Below are 17,111 nucleotides of genomic sequence, written 5' to 3'. Positions count from 1 at the left end.
AGTCTTCTCTAATACCACACTTCAAAAGCATCAATTCTTCGGCGTTCAGCTTTCTTTATAGTCCAACTCTCACATCCATACATGACTACTGGAAAAACCCTGGCCTTGACTAGGTGGACCTTTGTTGGCCAAGTAATGTCTCTGCTTTTTAATATGCTATCTAGGTTGGTCATAAGTTTCCTTTCAAGGAATAAGCATCTTTTAATTTCATGGCTGCAGTCACCATCTGCAGTGATTCTGGAGCCCCAAAACATAATGTCTCTCACTGTTTTCACTGTTTCCCCATCTATTTGCCATGAAGTGCTGGGACCGGATGCTGTGATCTTAGTTTTCTGAATGTTGAGCTTTAAGCCAACTTTTTCACTCTCCTCTTTCACTTTCATCAAGAGGCTCTTTAGTTCTTCTTCACTTTCTGCCATAAAGGTGGTATCATCTGCATATCTGAGGTGATTGATATTTCTCCCAGAAATCTTGATTCCAGCTTGTGCTTCTTCCATCCCAGTGTTTCTCATGATGTACTCTGCATAGAAGTTAAATAAGCAGGGTGGGTGATAATATCCAGCCTTGACGTACTCCTTTTCCTATTTGGAACCAGTCTGTTGTTCCATGTCCAGTTCTAACTGTTGCTTCCTGACCTGCACACAGGTTTCTCAAGAGGCAGGTCAGGTGGTCTGGTATCCCCATTTCTTTCAGAATTTTCCACAGTTTATTGTGATCCACACAATCAAAGCCTTTGGCATAGTCAATAAAGCAGAAATAAGAACTCTCTTGCTTTTTCAATGATCCAGCAGATGTTGGCAATTTGATCTCTGGTTCCTCTGCCTTTTCTAGAACCAGCTTGAACATCTGGAAGTTCACGGTTCACGTATTGTTGAAGCCTGGCTTGGAGAATTTGAGCATTACTTTACTAGCGTGTGAGATGAGTGCAATTGTGCGGTAGTTTGAGCATTTTTTGGCATTGCCTTTCTTTGAGATTGGAATGAAAACTGACCTTTTCCAGTCCTGTGGCCACTGCTGAGTTTTCCAAATTTGCTGGCATATTGAGGGCAGCACTTTCACAGCATCATCTTTCAGGATGTGAAATAGCTCAACTGGAATAACATCACCTCCACTAGCTTTGTTGTAGTCAGAGTAACGTTATGCATTTTGGAAGAAATAGCTTGGAAGCAAGGCTGTATACTTCTCCATGTACCACATCAGAAGGCACAGGTTTGTGCTAATATTGATGATAAATCGGTCACCTAGTTAATATGGTGTCTACAAGGTTTTTCAGTATGACGACACTATTTTTCTCTTTACAACTAATAAGTAATTTGTAGAAGATGTTTTGAAACTATGTAAATAAGAAACCTTCACCTACTAGTTTTTGCAACCATTGGTGATTCCTGCCTGAATCAATTATTACTACAATGGTTTCAAAGTAATAACTTTCTAATCCCATCATTTCTCCTACATAGATTAGCTGGTATTCTCCTGTAAGGAAGAGCTCTTTCTCCCTAGTTTATTTATTCACATGTATTTTTATGTGCATCAACTCACAGACTTTTATTTCATTCAATAGCTTGTAATCCACACCATCATTATCTTGATGCTCAAATATGCCTAGATTTGTCCAATGGGAATCCCTTCAAATTGGCTCCTGTGCTCGTTTGACAGGTGCCATTGTTCTTCAAGCACGTATTCACTATCCGACATAAGATATTCTGAGCCTATTTTGAACTTTCCTCAACTCAGTCCTGGAATCAGTCATTTCACTAAGGTGCTTTGGTTCCTTTTCATGGAGAAGAGTATTCAGAAATCAGCAACTAAGTATGCTCATTGCTACTGATGTGCCATTGCTTCTAGTTCCTCTCAGCACACAGAACTAGGAAATTTATGTATGGATGGATATATACACCATATACATATGATCTATCTATCTATTCCATGAGTCCCAAAACCTCTAATTCCAATCCAATAACACAAAATACATTCTAATCTTTCTCCTCTATATTTGTAATATACCTTCTCTTAACAGTGAGAAGCCCGGTTGCCATTACCTTCAATATACTGATTCATTTGCTCAGTTTTAGAACACACACAAAGTAATTTCACAACTGCTAAACCATAGCACTGTGAAAACATAAATTTACTAGCTATAATTCAATATTTTTCTTAATAGTAGGGAGTTTTTATTCACTTTTACACCTTACATTCTTCATATGGCCTGGAGAGAATTCTTAAAAAATTTTAATACAATAAATTATCTATTGCTAGTTTAAGAAAGTGAATAATTAAAAAACCTTTCAAATGAAGAATTTATATTTATACTAGAACTAAAGCTTTGAAATTTTTAGTCTTGAAATTTAATTTTAATGATTCAGAGTTATGTTAAAATTAAATTTATTTGGCTCTTACCCTGGCATCAGGATTATCATCAAATTGTGTTCTAATAAATGTATCAAAAGAATCCCAGTGATTTTCAGTTAGATTTCCACCTAAAGACCATAAGTAACAGAATACAAAAGTCTGACACAGAACAGTGTTCAATTTTGTTTGCTCCTGAAAGAACAAAGAGAAAAACTTTTAATATTTAGTGTTAGCATAAAAGAATCCTAATTTGCAAAGTCTAAAGACTGTTTTCTCTTGCTTAGGCTTATGTATTTTCATTTTATTTTTTTAATATAAATTTATTTATTTTAATTGGAGGTTAAATACTTTACAATATTGTATTGGTTTTGCCATACATGTATTTTTAAAAGGGCACAGTGCATGTTTCTTATATTTCATTCAATAGTGCACCAAGTGATGTTTTATAGTGGCATACATTTAATACTCTGATGAGAAAATGAATGGCAAGAAGCATGGAAAACAAAAGCTCAAGGGTGTCTTTCAACTATTATAACTATGTCTATGCTTGTATGAAGTTATTTAAGTAGACACACACTGGGAATATGTTACAGACTCTAAGGAAATTTAAACATTGAGTAGAGGAGTAAACTATAGTGTAAAATTCCTTCCAATTTGAGATTCTACAAATCTATTCACATTCATTAGTCCCCTAAAAAATTAACTTGAAAATCAAATAACTGTATGACATAAAGTTTGGAATTGTTTATTTGCAAAGAATCTATATGATAATCACATTTTCCTAGCTTTACAGCAGTAAGAAAACTCTTCCTACCATTGTCAAATTAGCTCCATCTTTCTCAAGTATTAAAGACTCCAATAAGCAACAGAGTGTAGTAACTTTGCTGATGTCCACTTGTGGAATTGCTTGGTGGCATTTTTTATTGATAAAATTTAAACCATCATCAACATAACGCTGGAAAAGATTCAATATATATTCTTGAGTTTCTTCACTTAGCTGAAAATCAAACAAACGATATTTTAGCAAGACCAGATAAAATACATAATTAAGTGTAAAAGTAGTTGGTTCAAACTTGTATACTACATTATATCCTGTGACTTTTAGACTATAGGATGTAAGCATCACATGATATGAAACAAGTTACATTAAAAAAAAAGACATTCTATGGGAAGATTCTGGGTCACTGATAAGTGATCTTGATCTGGTAGTTGGTATATAGGTATTTTGGGTCCAGAAGATCCCCTGGAGGAGGGCATGGCAACCAGCTCCAGTATTCTTACTTGGAGAATCCCATGGACAGAGGAGCTTGGCAGGCTATAGTCCATAGGGTTACAAAGAATCAGAGACAACTGAAGCTACTGAGTGCACGCACACGCACACACGCACACATGCGCACACGCACACACACACACAGGTATTTATTTTATGATCATTTGTTAAACTGGCAACAAGTATTTCATAGTCTTCTATACTGATGATTATCTTCCATAATTAAGAACAATGAAAAAAGTATAAAAAGAAGCATTTTAAATATTTATTCAAGGTAAAGGACCAAAGATTTAAAAAAGAATGTTGTCCCCTCACCACTTTTATTAACGTAGTACTGAAAGTCTTAGCTAACATGATAGGACAATAAAAGGGGAAAAAAGTATACAGATTGAGAAGAAAGAAAAAAAGTTGTCTTTACAATTATCCATACAAAAAAATCCCAAAGAATTGAAACAAAACTCCTGAAACTAGTAAGTAGTTATGAGAGTTGGACTGTGAAGAAGGCTGAGTGCCGAAGAATTGATGCTTTTGAACTGTGGTGTTGGAGAAGACTCTTGAGAGTCCCTTGAACTGCAAGGAGATCCAGCCAGTCCATTCTAAAGGAGATCAGCCCTGGGATTTCTTTGGAAGGAATGATGCTAAAGCTGAAACTCCAGTACTTTGGCCACCTCATGCGAAGAGTTGACTCCTTGGAAAAGACTCTGATGCTGGGAGGGATTGGGGGCAGGAGGAGAAGGGGACGACAGAGGATGAGACGGCTGGATGGCATCACTGACTCAATGGACATGAATCTGAGTGAACTCCGGGAGTTGGTGATGGACAGGGAGGCCTGGCGTGCTGCGATTCATGGGGTTGCAAAGAGTCGGACACGACTGAGCGACTGATCTGATCTGATAGTAAAGTTGTAGGATACAAGGTAAATATACAAAAATCAATTGCTTTTTTATGTATCAACAATGAATAATTAGAATTTGAAACTGAAAATACAAAATCATTTAATTAGTATAAAAAAATATAAGATAGGCATATTTTAAACAAAATATTTCCAAGAGGAAATGTGAGGAAAACAACACAATTCTGATGAAAGAAAACAAAGAACATCTAAGTAAATGGAGAGACTGTGCATGGATATAAAGACTCAATATTGTGAAGATGTTAGTTATTACCAACTTGATCTATAGAGCTGATGCAATCTGAATCAAAATCCCAGTAATTTACTTTGGGGAGAGCAACATTTATAAGGAGAGGGAAAAGGCCCAGAATAGTGAACACAATATTGTAGAACAAAGTAGAACTGACACTACCTGACAAGACTTACTGTAAAGCTACAGTAACTGACAGTGTGATGTTGGCAAAAAAATTAGACAAATAGGTTAATGGTGTCAGAGCCCATAAAAAGGCTCATACAAATACAGCAACCTGATCTTTCACAAAGGAACAAAAGCAATCCAGTGGAGAAGGGATGGTGTTTTCAACAACGGTGCTGGAATTCAGCATCTGCATGCCGAAGAGAGACAGAGAGAGAGAATCCAGACATTGATACTATGGCTTTCAGAAAAAGTAACTCCAAATGGATCATAAACCTACACGTAAAATGCATAACCATCAACTCATAGAAGGTAACAGAGGAAAATATTTATTTAGGTGATTTTCAATTTGGAAATAAGTTTTAAGATACAACACCAAAAGCACAAACCATGCAAGACAAGTTAGACCATTGAAATTAAAAATGTGTGTGCTGTGAAAGGTATTATTTGAAAAAAATGAAAAGAAAGGCAGACTTGGAGAAAATACTTGCAAAATACATATAAAGAACCTGTATCCAAAATATATAAAGAACTCCCAAAACTCAGTAACAAGGAAACATACAACCCAAAAATAATGGGCAAAAGATGTGGACACCTCATCAAAGAAGATACATAGGTGGCAAATAAACATATGAAAAGACACTCAACATCTTATATAAGAAAACTACTCACTGAAAGCAAAATGAGCTACAAATACATATGAGTTGTGTTAGTTGCTCAGTTGTGTCTGGCTCTTTGTGACCCCAAGGACTGTACCCCACCAGGCTCCTCTGTCCATGGGATTGTCCAGGCAAGAATACTGGAGTGGATTGCCATTACCTTCATATTAGAATGGCTAAAATCTAAAACACTGCACCACTACATGCTGGTGAGGACGTGGAGTAACAAAGAAGTTCTTTGGAATGCATAATGGTACAGCCACTTTGGAAGACAGATCGGCAGTTTCTTCACAGTTTCACCAAATGATTGAGAAATCACAGTCCTAGGTATTTATCCACATGAGCTGAAATCTTATGTCTACACAAAAATATATACGAATGTTTATGTGAGCTTTATTAGTAATTGCCAAAACTTGGAAACTTTGAGATGTCTTTCAGTAGGTGAGTGGATAAACTTGGTAAGTGATAAACTTCAGCATACAATAACACTGAATACTATTCAGTACTAAAAAATGAGCTATCAAGCCACAGAAAGACATGGAGGAACTGTAAATATATATTACTAAGTGAAAGAAGTTAATCTGGAAAAGCTGCAGACCATATAATTCCAACTATATGATGTTCTGGAAAAGGCTAAACTATGGAGACAGGGGAATCAGTAATGTCAGGGGTTGGGAGAGGGTGTGGATGGACAAACAGGGAGAGCACAGATTTCTTGGGCAGTGAAACTATTCTGCATGATACATGATATATTCATTTATCAAAATTCATAAAACTGCACAATACAGGGTGAATCATAATGTAAGCCATGGACTTTAGTTCATAAGAATGTATCCATATTGGTTCATCAATTTTAACAAATGTACCCACATAAATGTGCTTAGTCATTCAGTCTTGTCTGACTCTTTGCAACCCTATGGACTATAGTCCACCAGGCTCCTCTGTCCATGGAATCCTCCAGGCAAAAATACTGGAGTAGGTAGCCATTCCCTTCTCCAGGGGATCTTCCTGACTCAGGGATCAAACCGGTGTCTGCTGGCAGATTCTTTTCCATCTGAGCCACCAGGGAAGCCCACCTACACCAAAGAAAAATGCTAATAAAAGTGGGAACTATGTTTGGAGGAGAGAAAGCATATGCTAACTCTCTGTACTTTCTGTTAAATTTTTCTATAAACCTAAAACTGTTCTGAATAATAAAATCTATTTAAAAAGTAAATTCAGAAAGGTTTAACATCCTATGGCAGGACATGATAGTCTCAATTCTGAGAATTACTTTCTTTAACAAGGTTTTCTGTTCATTTGCTGTACACCTGAAACAAATTTTGTAAATCACAATATTGTGAATCAACTATACTTCATTAAAAATTTCAAAAAAATTAAGGTACTCTAAAATGGTATAGATGAACTTATTTGCAAAGCAGAAATAGAGACACAAACATAGAGAACAAACATACGGATTCTAAGGTTGGGAGAGGGTATAGGATGGATTGGGAGACTGGGATTGACATGTATACATCAGTATGTATAAAATAGATAACTAATGAGAATAGACTGTATAGCACATGGAACTCTACTCAGTGCTCTATAGTGAGCTAAATGGAAAGGAAATTCAAGTGAGAGGGGATATATGTATATGAGTGGCTAATTCACTTTGCTGTATAGCAGAAACTTTGTAAAGCACCTATACTTCAACAAAAAATGTCAATTGTACCTCAATAAAGGTGTTTTTAAAGAAGCTGATTACAGGGGAAAAAGTAAGGTGCCCTGAGGGTAGGTCACAATATTCTTAAAATGTTGATGCCTAAGAGGAAAACAATCATTCTCTGACTCATCTTTGGAGGGGGAGAGGCAGAAAGATGGCTTTCTCAGAATGGCAATTGAGATGAGATGAAGAAAAACATTTAAAAAGATTGCTTATTAAGTTAAGTGGAGTGGGCTGTCATTTCCTTCTCCAGGGGATCTTCTCAACCCAGGGATCAAACTGGAGTCTCTTGCATCTCCTGCATTGGCAGGCAGATTCTTTACCACTGAGCCACCTGGGAAGCCCTTGTTAAGTTAAGGTAAAGAGAAATCTTATTTTAGAATGGAGAGGATATAGAAGATAATATGGAACTGCATTGTTCTGAATAATAATATAAAAGTTTTTCTTCACTTTGGATGGAATCCTACCTCTAAGGTTAGAATGCGTCTTAGATAAGGGGCCTAAGATCAAGTCAAAGCTATGGTTTTTTCAGCAGTCGTGTATGGATGTGAGATTGGGCCATAAAGAGAACTGAGCATCAAAGAATTGATGCTTTTGAACTGTGGTGCCGGAAGGCTCTTGAGCGTCTCTTGGATAGTGAGATCAAACCAGTGAATCCTAAAGGAAATCAACCCTGAATATTCACTGGAAGGACTGGTGCCGAAGCTAAAGCTCCAATAATTTGGCCACCTGATGTGAAGAGCTGACTGATTGGATAAGACCCTGATGCTGGGAAAGATGAGGGCAAGAGGAGAAGAGGGCGACAGAGGATGAGATGGTTGGATGGCATCACAGACTCAATGGACATGAGTTTGAGCAAACTCTGGGAGACAATGGACAGGAAGGCTGGCGTGTTGCAGTTCATGGGGTCGCAAAGAGTCGGACATGACTTAGCAACTGAACAACAGTAACAACAAGGCTGAATGGGAAACTAAACTGGTTTTTTCTTCCTTCTGGCTCTCAGAGGCATTGTTGTTGTGTAGTTGCTAAGTCCTGTCCGACTCTTTTGTTCCCCCATGGACTGTAGCCTGCCAGGCTCCTCTGTTCATGGGATTTCCCAGGCAAGAATACTGGAGGGGGTTATCATTTCCTTCTAGATGGAATCTTCTTGACTCAGGGATCAAACCAGAGTCTCCTGTATATTCTGCATTGGCAGGTGGATTCTTTACCACTGAGCCACGAGGGAAGCCCCTCAGCGGCATTAGGGTTTCTAAAATCTAAAAACAAAGACCTGGCCTGGATTTAAGTGTTCTATTCCTTCGTTGTGCTTCCCCCTCATTAACTCAAGCCTTCTGCAGAGTCTTTTTTTTTTTTATTTTAAATGCCCTTCCTTGTTCTACCTGTGTTTGGGGAAACTAAAGGAAGTGTTTCTGTTTGTATTTGAGAGAACCCAGTTGAGGGTAGGGGAGGAACAAGGCAGGGTAGGCAGAAACCAGACTGACTAGGTGGGCTGGTGGGCTGAGGTCATAAATAATGAAGACAGCTATGGGGAGTATACAACCTCCTTGGAGAATCCCAAGAATTCAAGGGCGAGGGCCAGATACCAACACTGGGATTCCCTTTATCAAGCACAGTGAGGTCTTAATCAGTTGCTATTTGGGCTCTTAAGAGAAGGGTGAGCCCTGACAGATGGAAAGGGTGGGGAGTGTCCAGTTGCACTTACTTTTTTAGAAACACTCTGCATCCAGGTTTTAACATAAGGCATCCACTTCAGCTCTTCAGGATCCACAAATACCATTCCACATCTACTGACTGTTGCAGGAGAGGCAACCTTTAGATCTTGCACCTAAAATTTTAAAAAGTTGAACAAGAAATGGCTAACATGATACTTCCTTGTCCCTTTCAGTTCAATGCTAATAAATCATGCATTTAAAGTTTAAGGTAACACACTGTTAGGTTTTGCATGCAAGAGAGTGGGCGAGCTATAAGTGATTTAAAATGGAGAAGGAAAGTTAAATGAGGCATGAGGAGAAATATACATAAATATATGTAAGTATAGAAGGATACTGGAGAAGGAGATGGCAACCCACTCCAGTATCAGTATTCTTGCCTGGAGAATCCCATGGACAGAGAAGCCTGGCGGGCTACAGTCCATGAGGTGGCACAGAGTTGGAAAACGACTGAAGTGAAGGATGCTGTCAAATTCTTATGGGAAGGTGTACATAGTTATTCCCTTCTTTTTCCTTCTTACCTTTTTTATTCTTATATCCAATGCATAGCCTAGTACCTAGGACACAGTAGGTATTCAATTAATGTTTGGTGAATGAACACAGCAGGGGTGGTGTCTTCTGTAATATTTTGTAAAGTGTATTTGACTGGCATTCCTTTTCCAATCCCATTACCAAATAGTCATACCACAGAGGGATGACTTATTCTTCTTAAATGGAACAATTATTTTTAACTTGGAAAGCATTTCAAATCATGTAAAGACACTAATATATATAACTACCTTTAAAGGGAAAGAAACAAGTACTGGTGAACACAGAATTTATTTTATTTCCCATTTATAGAGAGATAGGAACATTTGAGAGACTCTGGTTGTCAGAATGGAAAATCTATTATAAAAGGAAAATTTGATAAATATTTAGTGTATAAATGAAACACCATGGTAGGTCTTACAGATAATCAAAGATACATCACTAAGAGAAAAAAAAATTAATGATGTTATGCCAATCTAACAAATGATTTCACTCCACAGTAAGGAATATATATTTACCTCAAAAAGCATGTGGATTTGAGGTGTGAGTTTAATCCTCTCACTGTTAGCCAAGCAAAGCATCTTGTTATCATCCAGCACCGTATTCATATTTTCAATCCAAAGAGCGTCTACTGGCCCATCACTGATGATCCATTTATGGTCTTCTGAAGTATCATTCACAGCCGCTCGGACACTTAGTGCCATTAAACCATCTTTCCATTCCAAGGTTATGTTATTAACTTCACCATACAATTCACCCATTGTAATTGATTTAGGATTAAGAACATATGTTTTAACTGGTTGGTAAAAGGGATTGTCTACACCAAGTTTTTGCAAATTCCCTAAAGTTTCTGCTAGTACTTGGTAAACTGTGGTCTTGCCACCTCCTGTTGGCCCAACTAACATCACACCATGCCTTACTAGCATCGTTTCATAGAACTGTATCACTTTTTTAACCATACATGCTTCAGGCTGAAGATTCTTTTTCTTCATGACATCTATAATTGTTGACTGCAATATACCATAATCATGTTCTGGAATTTGGACTCCAGGAAAAAGGTCAGATATGATTCCACTGGAAAAATAAAATTAAAAAATAAAATAAAATAAATTAGGAATCACTGGCCATTGATATCCACCCATGTTACAATTAATTTTTTAAACATTACCAAGGTTCTTATTTTTCTCATTATCTTTTCTTCTAAACACACAGTACTACATTATCTTATGTGTTGTACCAGAATCTATCATTTCTCTGATTTGTGTATGATTTTTCTTGTTCCTTGTACAGTGGACCAATGTTCTTAAGCATATTGGGAGCTTTTTGAGATAGAGAATATTTCTTACATTTTTGTGTTATACACAGTACATGGCATAGTATCAAACATACAGACAATGATTTTTTCAGTTTGTTTTAAAAATTATATTTATAGCTCAACTTTTCCCAAAAAGCACTTATGTGTGCTTATAATGGTATAAAAATATTTAGGAAAAAAAGATGGAAATAGAAAACTAGTACTATGTGAAAAAGGGAGTAAAGGAAAAAATGGACTATTTCTATGGGAAACCAAATGGCTGTACGGGTGAAAAAGAAGTGAAACTCTTACACACACAAAAACATTTGAGAAGCAGTAAAGAATTTAATATAAAATGACAAGAAAAGTACAAGATGGGGGAGATCAAGATGATGGAGTAGGATGTTGAGCTAACTTCCTTCCACGAATACATCAAAAATACATCTACATGTGAAGCAACTCTCATGAAAACAAACTGGAGACTTGCAAAAAGACTCGATTATAAAGAAAGATTCACAAAGAGTTGGGTAGGAAGGGAAGAGAAAGAAGCAATCAGGTTGGTATCTGTGCCTGTTGGAGGGGACACAGAAGAGGAGTGGGCTTACATGGGCTTGGAGATCCTCCCTGGAGAGTGAGGCGTTTGAACCACATTGGGCACCGCCATCCTAGGAGCAGATACTGGGAAGACAAGCCTCTTAGCTGATTTGAAAGCCAGTGAAACTAACAGCAGAGCTGTAAGAAATCTATATCCCACTTGTGAGGAGTGGTTGTTTATTCCAAGAACAAGAGAGAGGAAACAGAATGAAACTGCCTGAGGCTCTGGCTGTCTCCCACAATCCTCATCCTCGACTATGTGCCCCAACTCACAATGAGCACCTGCCACAGAACTGCCTGCTCTAGCACAGCTTCCCAGTAGGGTGAAAAGTGCTACTTCTAAGGAGAGTGCACAGTTAGGGGGAAGGAGCAGGCTTGGATCCAGCACTGAATCTGAGTAGGGCGAGGATGGCTATTACTGGAGCTCTTGGAGGTAGTGGGTTGGGAGTGTTCTGGAGCTCTGATGTGCTGGGACTACCCCAGTGCTTGCCCAAGCCTACACTTGGTACCCAGTCTGGCCCCTCTTTCTCCATCACTGCTCCTCTAGAGTAGAGGTACCGATGCTGGGAGAGGTAGATCACACACTTGGAAGAGAACCAGCTCAGACCCAACCCTCAGGGCTTCTGCTCCAGTATCTTGGGACCTGTCCCTGCTCCAAGAGGGCAGTGTTGACCACTGAGAACAGGACAAGCCATGGCTCACATCTGACTCTGGCTCTAGCCAGAGAGAAAATTACAGGTCAATATCTCTGATACTATACATGCAAAAATTCTCAACAATGATACACCAAAGATCAAGTTGAATTTATTCCAGGGGTGCAAGAATGGTTCAATATTTGCAATTCAATCAATGTGATACACCACATTCACAAAAGGAAAAATAAAAATCACATCATCATCTCAACAGTCACAGAAAAAGAAATTAACAAAATACAAAATCCATTCATGATAAAAACTCTCAAGAAACGTTACATAGAAGAAACAGAATTCAGCATAATGAATGCCACTTATGACAAACCCAAAGCCAACATTATGCCCAGTGACAAAAAGCTGAAAACTTTCCCTTTAAAATCAGACCCAGATAAGTATGCCCACTCCTGTCACTTTTATTCTACATAGTATTGGACATCCTTGTCACAGCAATCAGATATGAAAATGAAATAAAGGGAATCCAGATTAGAAAGGAAGAAGTAAAACTGTCACTTTTTGCAGATGACATCATATTATACATAGAAAATCCTAAAGACATCACAAAAAAATCTACTAGAACTCATCAACGAATTTGGTAAGGTTGCAGGATACAAAATTAACATACAGAAACATGTTGCATTTCTATACACTAACAGCAACCTATCAGAAATAGAATATGGATTCTATAGAAATTCTATAGAAATAGAATTATGAAAACAGTCTCATTTACATTCACATGAAAAAGCATAAAATATCTAGGGACAAACTTGCCTACAAAGGTAAAAGACCTATACTCAGAAAACTCTAAGAAACAGAGGAAAGAAACTGAAGAAGACACAAACAGATGGAAAGATACACTGTGTTCATGAACTGGAAGAATCAATATTGTCAAAATGATCATCTACCCTATAGATTCAGCACAATCTCTCTCAGAACACTAATGGCAATTTTTCACAGAAATAGAGCAAGTAGTTTTAAAATTTGTATGGAAATCTAAAAGACTCCAAATAGCCAAAAATAATCTTGATAAAGAAGAAAAAAGCTGGACTTATCACCCTCCTTGACTTCCAACTATGCTAAAAAATGATAGTAATCAAAACAGTATGGTACTGGCCCAAAAACAAACTCATAAATCAGTGAAACAGAATAGAGAACTCAAAAATAAACCCATGCACTTATGGTCAGTTAATCTAAGACAAAGGAGGCAAGAATATATAAGGGAGAAAAGATAGTCTCTTCAATAAGTGGTACAGGGAAAACTGGGCAGTTGCAGGGAAAACTGGGCAGTTGCATGTAAAACAATAAAATTAGAACATTTTCTCACACCATATAAAAGTAAACTAAAAATGGATTAAAGACATAAATGTGAGACTAGAAACCATTAAAATCTGAGAAGAAAACATAGGCAGAATACTCTTTGACACAAATTGTAGCAACATTTTTTTGGAATTGGTCTCCCAATGCAAAGGAAACTAAAGCAAAATTAAACAAATGGGACCTACTTAAATTTAAAAGTTTTTCACAGCAAAGGAAACCACTGACAAAATGAAAGGATAACTTGCTGAATGAGAGAATATTTGCAAATTATGAGGGGTTAATACTCAAAATATATAAATAAATAGCTCATACAACTCAATATCAAAAACAAACCCAATTAAAAAATGGGCATTAGACCTGAACAGACATTTTTCCAAAGAAGACATACAGATGACCAACAGCTTCATGAGAAGATGATCAACATCACTAATTCTCAGAGAATGAAACTCTAAGCCACAATGAGATACCACCTCACACCTGTCAGAATGGCTATCAATGAAAAGACCACAAATAACAAATGTTGGTGAGGATATGGAGGAAAGGGAACCCTGTAAACTTTTGGTGGGAATGTAAACTGGTGCAGCTGCTATGGAAGACAGTATGGAGGGCCCTTAAAAACTAAAAATATAACTACCATATTATCCAGTAATTCCACTCTTGGATATATATTTGAAGAAAAGGAAAACACTAATTTGACAAGATATACGCAGCCTAATATTTATAGCCGCATTATCAAGAATTATTACAATAACCAAGGTATGGAAGCAACCAAAGAGTCACCCAACAGATAGATGGATAAAGGAGATTTTGTATGAATGGAATGTATGTTGGAATATTATCCAGCCATAAAAAACGAAATTTTGCCATTTGAAAAAATATGGGTGGACCTGGAGGGTATTATGCTTAGTGAAATAAGTCAGACAGAGAAAGACAAATAATCTGTTATTACTTATATGTGGAATCTAAAAAAATAAAACAACCTAGTAAATATAGCAAAAGAAATAGACTCACAGATACAGAGAACAAACTAGTGGTTACCAGTGGTGAGAGGAAGTGGGAGGGGCAAGATAGGGGTAGTGGGTGAAGAAGTACAAGCTACTACGTATAAAATAAAGAAGCTAAAGAATATATTTTTCAGCACACAGAGTATAGCCAATATTTTATAATAACTTCAAATGAAGTATAATCTATGAAATATTCAATCACTATGCTATACACCTGAAATTAATACAATATTGTAAATCAATTATACTTCAATAAAAAAGAGCAAGGGAAAAATACAAGAAGAAAATATAAGAGGTGAATTTATAGTACTATGTTAAGAAAGTCTATCTCAAAAAGATAAAAATTCTGTAACTTTAAAAAAGTTGATAAAGTGAAAAAATAAAAACACACAAGGAAAAATCAAACTTCTGTGAGGTAAGAGGCTTTAAACGTAACTTAGAGTGAATTATATACTTAGAGAAATATTTCCAATGTTTTACCAGATAAAGTTCATGATTTCTCACAAATTGCTAAGTAAAAGAGTACAATAGAATAATGCTCCAAGAATAATAAATATAAATTACTAATAAACAGAAGAAATGATGCTCAGTGGTACTAACAAAATAATGTATATAAAATAGGCTACTATTTTGGTATTTTTCTCTAAAACATATAAAAGGAAATGCATATTTTCATAAATCTGTATCTATAAATATAAAATGCCTTTGGAGGATATACTGATAGGATCTATCTAAATTTAAAATGTCCATACCCCATGATCTCAGGAATGTACTTCCTAGAATCTCACTTATAGCAATATCATAAGTGAGCGATCATTAATATATAGGAATTTTCATCACTGTGTTCTGCCAAAAGTGCAAAGACACATATTCCGGCAATCAGGGGATCTGATGGTGGACAAAGGCAAAGAGTATCCCCGGTAAGGTCATAAATAGACATTCCAGGATGACAGATGTGTATGAAGGTCGTTTTTGTTTTTAGGAGATTTATACTCTGGCAGAATTTTGAAATGAATTAGTGATAGAGGTATAGAAAAGTTGGTGAAGGCATAAAAAACAAAAATTAAGATAAATAATAAATGCAGGAAAAATAAGAAGCAAGGTACTTTAATAACAAGGGAAAGACAGCTCAGCTTTGGGTAATATTTATATCTCTAAAATAAATTACGGAAATCCTGTATATTTAGCTCTGGTTATATTGTCACATGACTACCCAGAGAGGATGGGTTGGTGGGCAGAGAAGTGTGTCCATATCTTCATCTCTCTGTTAGTAACTTAATAACATCTAAAACTGAAAAGTTCATGAAATGACACAAATGTGGTACCAAAAGATATGGACAGAAATAGGAAAATGAAAGGACGAATAGATGAATTAAAAAGTTATTGTCTTTAGGAAGCGGGAGTTGGTAAAGGGCAGGAAACTATTGTTTTCCCTGAGAGTAACTTAAAACAGCATTTCATTTTTAAAACCACATACATATATGACTTGAATAAACATAAAACTCAGTAATGAAAGTAGAAATAGATAAAAGCAATCACATTTGTGTTGAGACCCCGATCTACTTCTTTTGAGTCTGGAACTTCTCTTAGGTCAGGAATTTGTAACCAAATGCTAATTTGCATAGCAGGCAGCTTGGGGGTCAATAAGTTGAAAAAATAAATGATTGGATTGATGCTAAAACTTTAGTATCTTTTTTTGAAACTAGCATTTTAAAATTGCAATAAGTATCTCTAGAAAAGATACCTTACTAGAGACTGACATGTTTGAAGATAAACTATCCTTTACCTCTACATAGTAGTTACGCTTTCTCTATAACACCTAGACATTTACCTGAATAGAATAGCGTCATCTGTTAGGAATTTTGGCAAGTTAGAGTCCCGCAAAGCTCTTATCAACACCACATCTTCACTGAGGTCTGGGTTCTCTCTTTTTAAAGACCTAAATTTAAAGGAATAATTCAGATGACGTTGTAAATACATAATGTTGAACATGATTTTCTAAATCTCTGGGCTGGGGATTCTGCTTGCAGAAAGCTGTGGAGGGCACCCCACTGCCAATTCCTACTGGAAGGATGAGACCATTTTCCCTGGCATGCCCAGGATCCATCTCCAAAACAACACATGGACAAGTCAAGCACAGGCTGCTTTGCCTTGAGGAGAATGATAGGAACATTTTCTCAAGGACCTCCTATCAATCCAGACTTTATTCAACCTGAATTTATAGTTCTCTGAATACATTATGATGGTTCAGATCCCTGTCACTTTCTTTTCTCTTATCCCAGAATGGTTTTTTGCTGGCTCTCATTTTTCCTTCAAAACCCAGCTCAATCATTCCCTCTTCTAGAAAGTTCCCTCCACCCCCACCTCAGGGAACCCCAGGGCACAGCACCATGGTTCCCCTCACACACTAACTAGTCTAATCTACATGACTGCTCATTTGTCTGTCTTGCCCCTGGGTTGCAGTCATGTTCTCTGAGTACAAGCATGTCTGAACTTCTCAGTATCCTTCTTCCTTCAATGGCAATCCTGTACAGAGTAGAAATATTGTATCTGAGAGGTTGAAGGAATGAACAGAGGGTGGAAAGGCAGGGTGATTTGTGCAGAAGCCAGGGGTATGGGAGGCAGGCAGAAGGGGCCCTATGTGAATAGAATCTAAGCCAGAGAATCATTGCCTGATAGGAAGGAGCAG

General features: G+C 37.0%; 1 protein-coding gene across 1 annotated transcript in view; it reads right to left on the bottom strand.

Moving 5' to 3' along the window:
* Positions 1 to 17,111, bottom strand: part of DNAH6 (dynein axonemal heavy chain 6) — a 271,992-nt gene that overhangs the window by 136,411 nt on the left and 118,470 nt on the right. The window contains exons 33-37 of the mRNA XM_086326512.1: positions 16,254 to 16,361; positions 10,043 to 10,598; positions 8,990 to 9,112; positions 3,164 to 3,346; positions 2,398 to 2,541 (exon numbers count right to left, since the gene is read on the bottom strand). Of these exons, the coding sequence (XP_086182638.1) occupies positions 2,398 to 2,541; positions 3,164 to 3,346; positions 8,990 to 9,112; positions 10,043 to 10,598; positions 16,254 to 16,361 (1,114 nt within the window). The remainder of the gene's footprint in view (positions 1 to 2,397; positions 2,542 to 3,163; positions 3,347 to 8,989; positions 9,113 to 10,042; positions 10,599 to 16,253; positions 16,362 to 17,111) is intronic.

Source organism: Bos grunniens, chromosome 11, assembly GCF_055505025.1.
Source record: "Bos grunniens cultivar Pamir isolate PY7600 chromosome 11, Bosgru_T2T1.0, whole genome shotgun sequence".
NCBI classification, from domain to species: Eukaryota; Metazoa; Chordata; class Mammalia; order Artiodactyla; family Bovidae; genus Bos; species Bos grunniens.
Note: the sequence above shows the minus strand (reverse complement) of the source record. Positions and strands in the feature narration are given on the sequence as shown.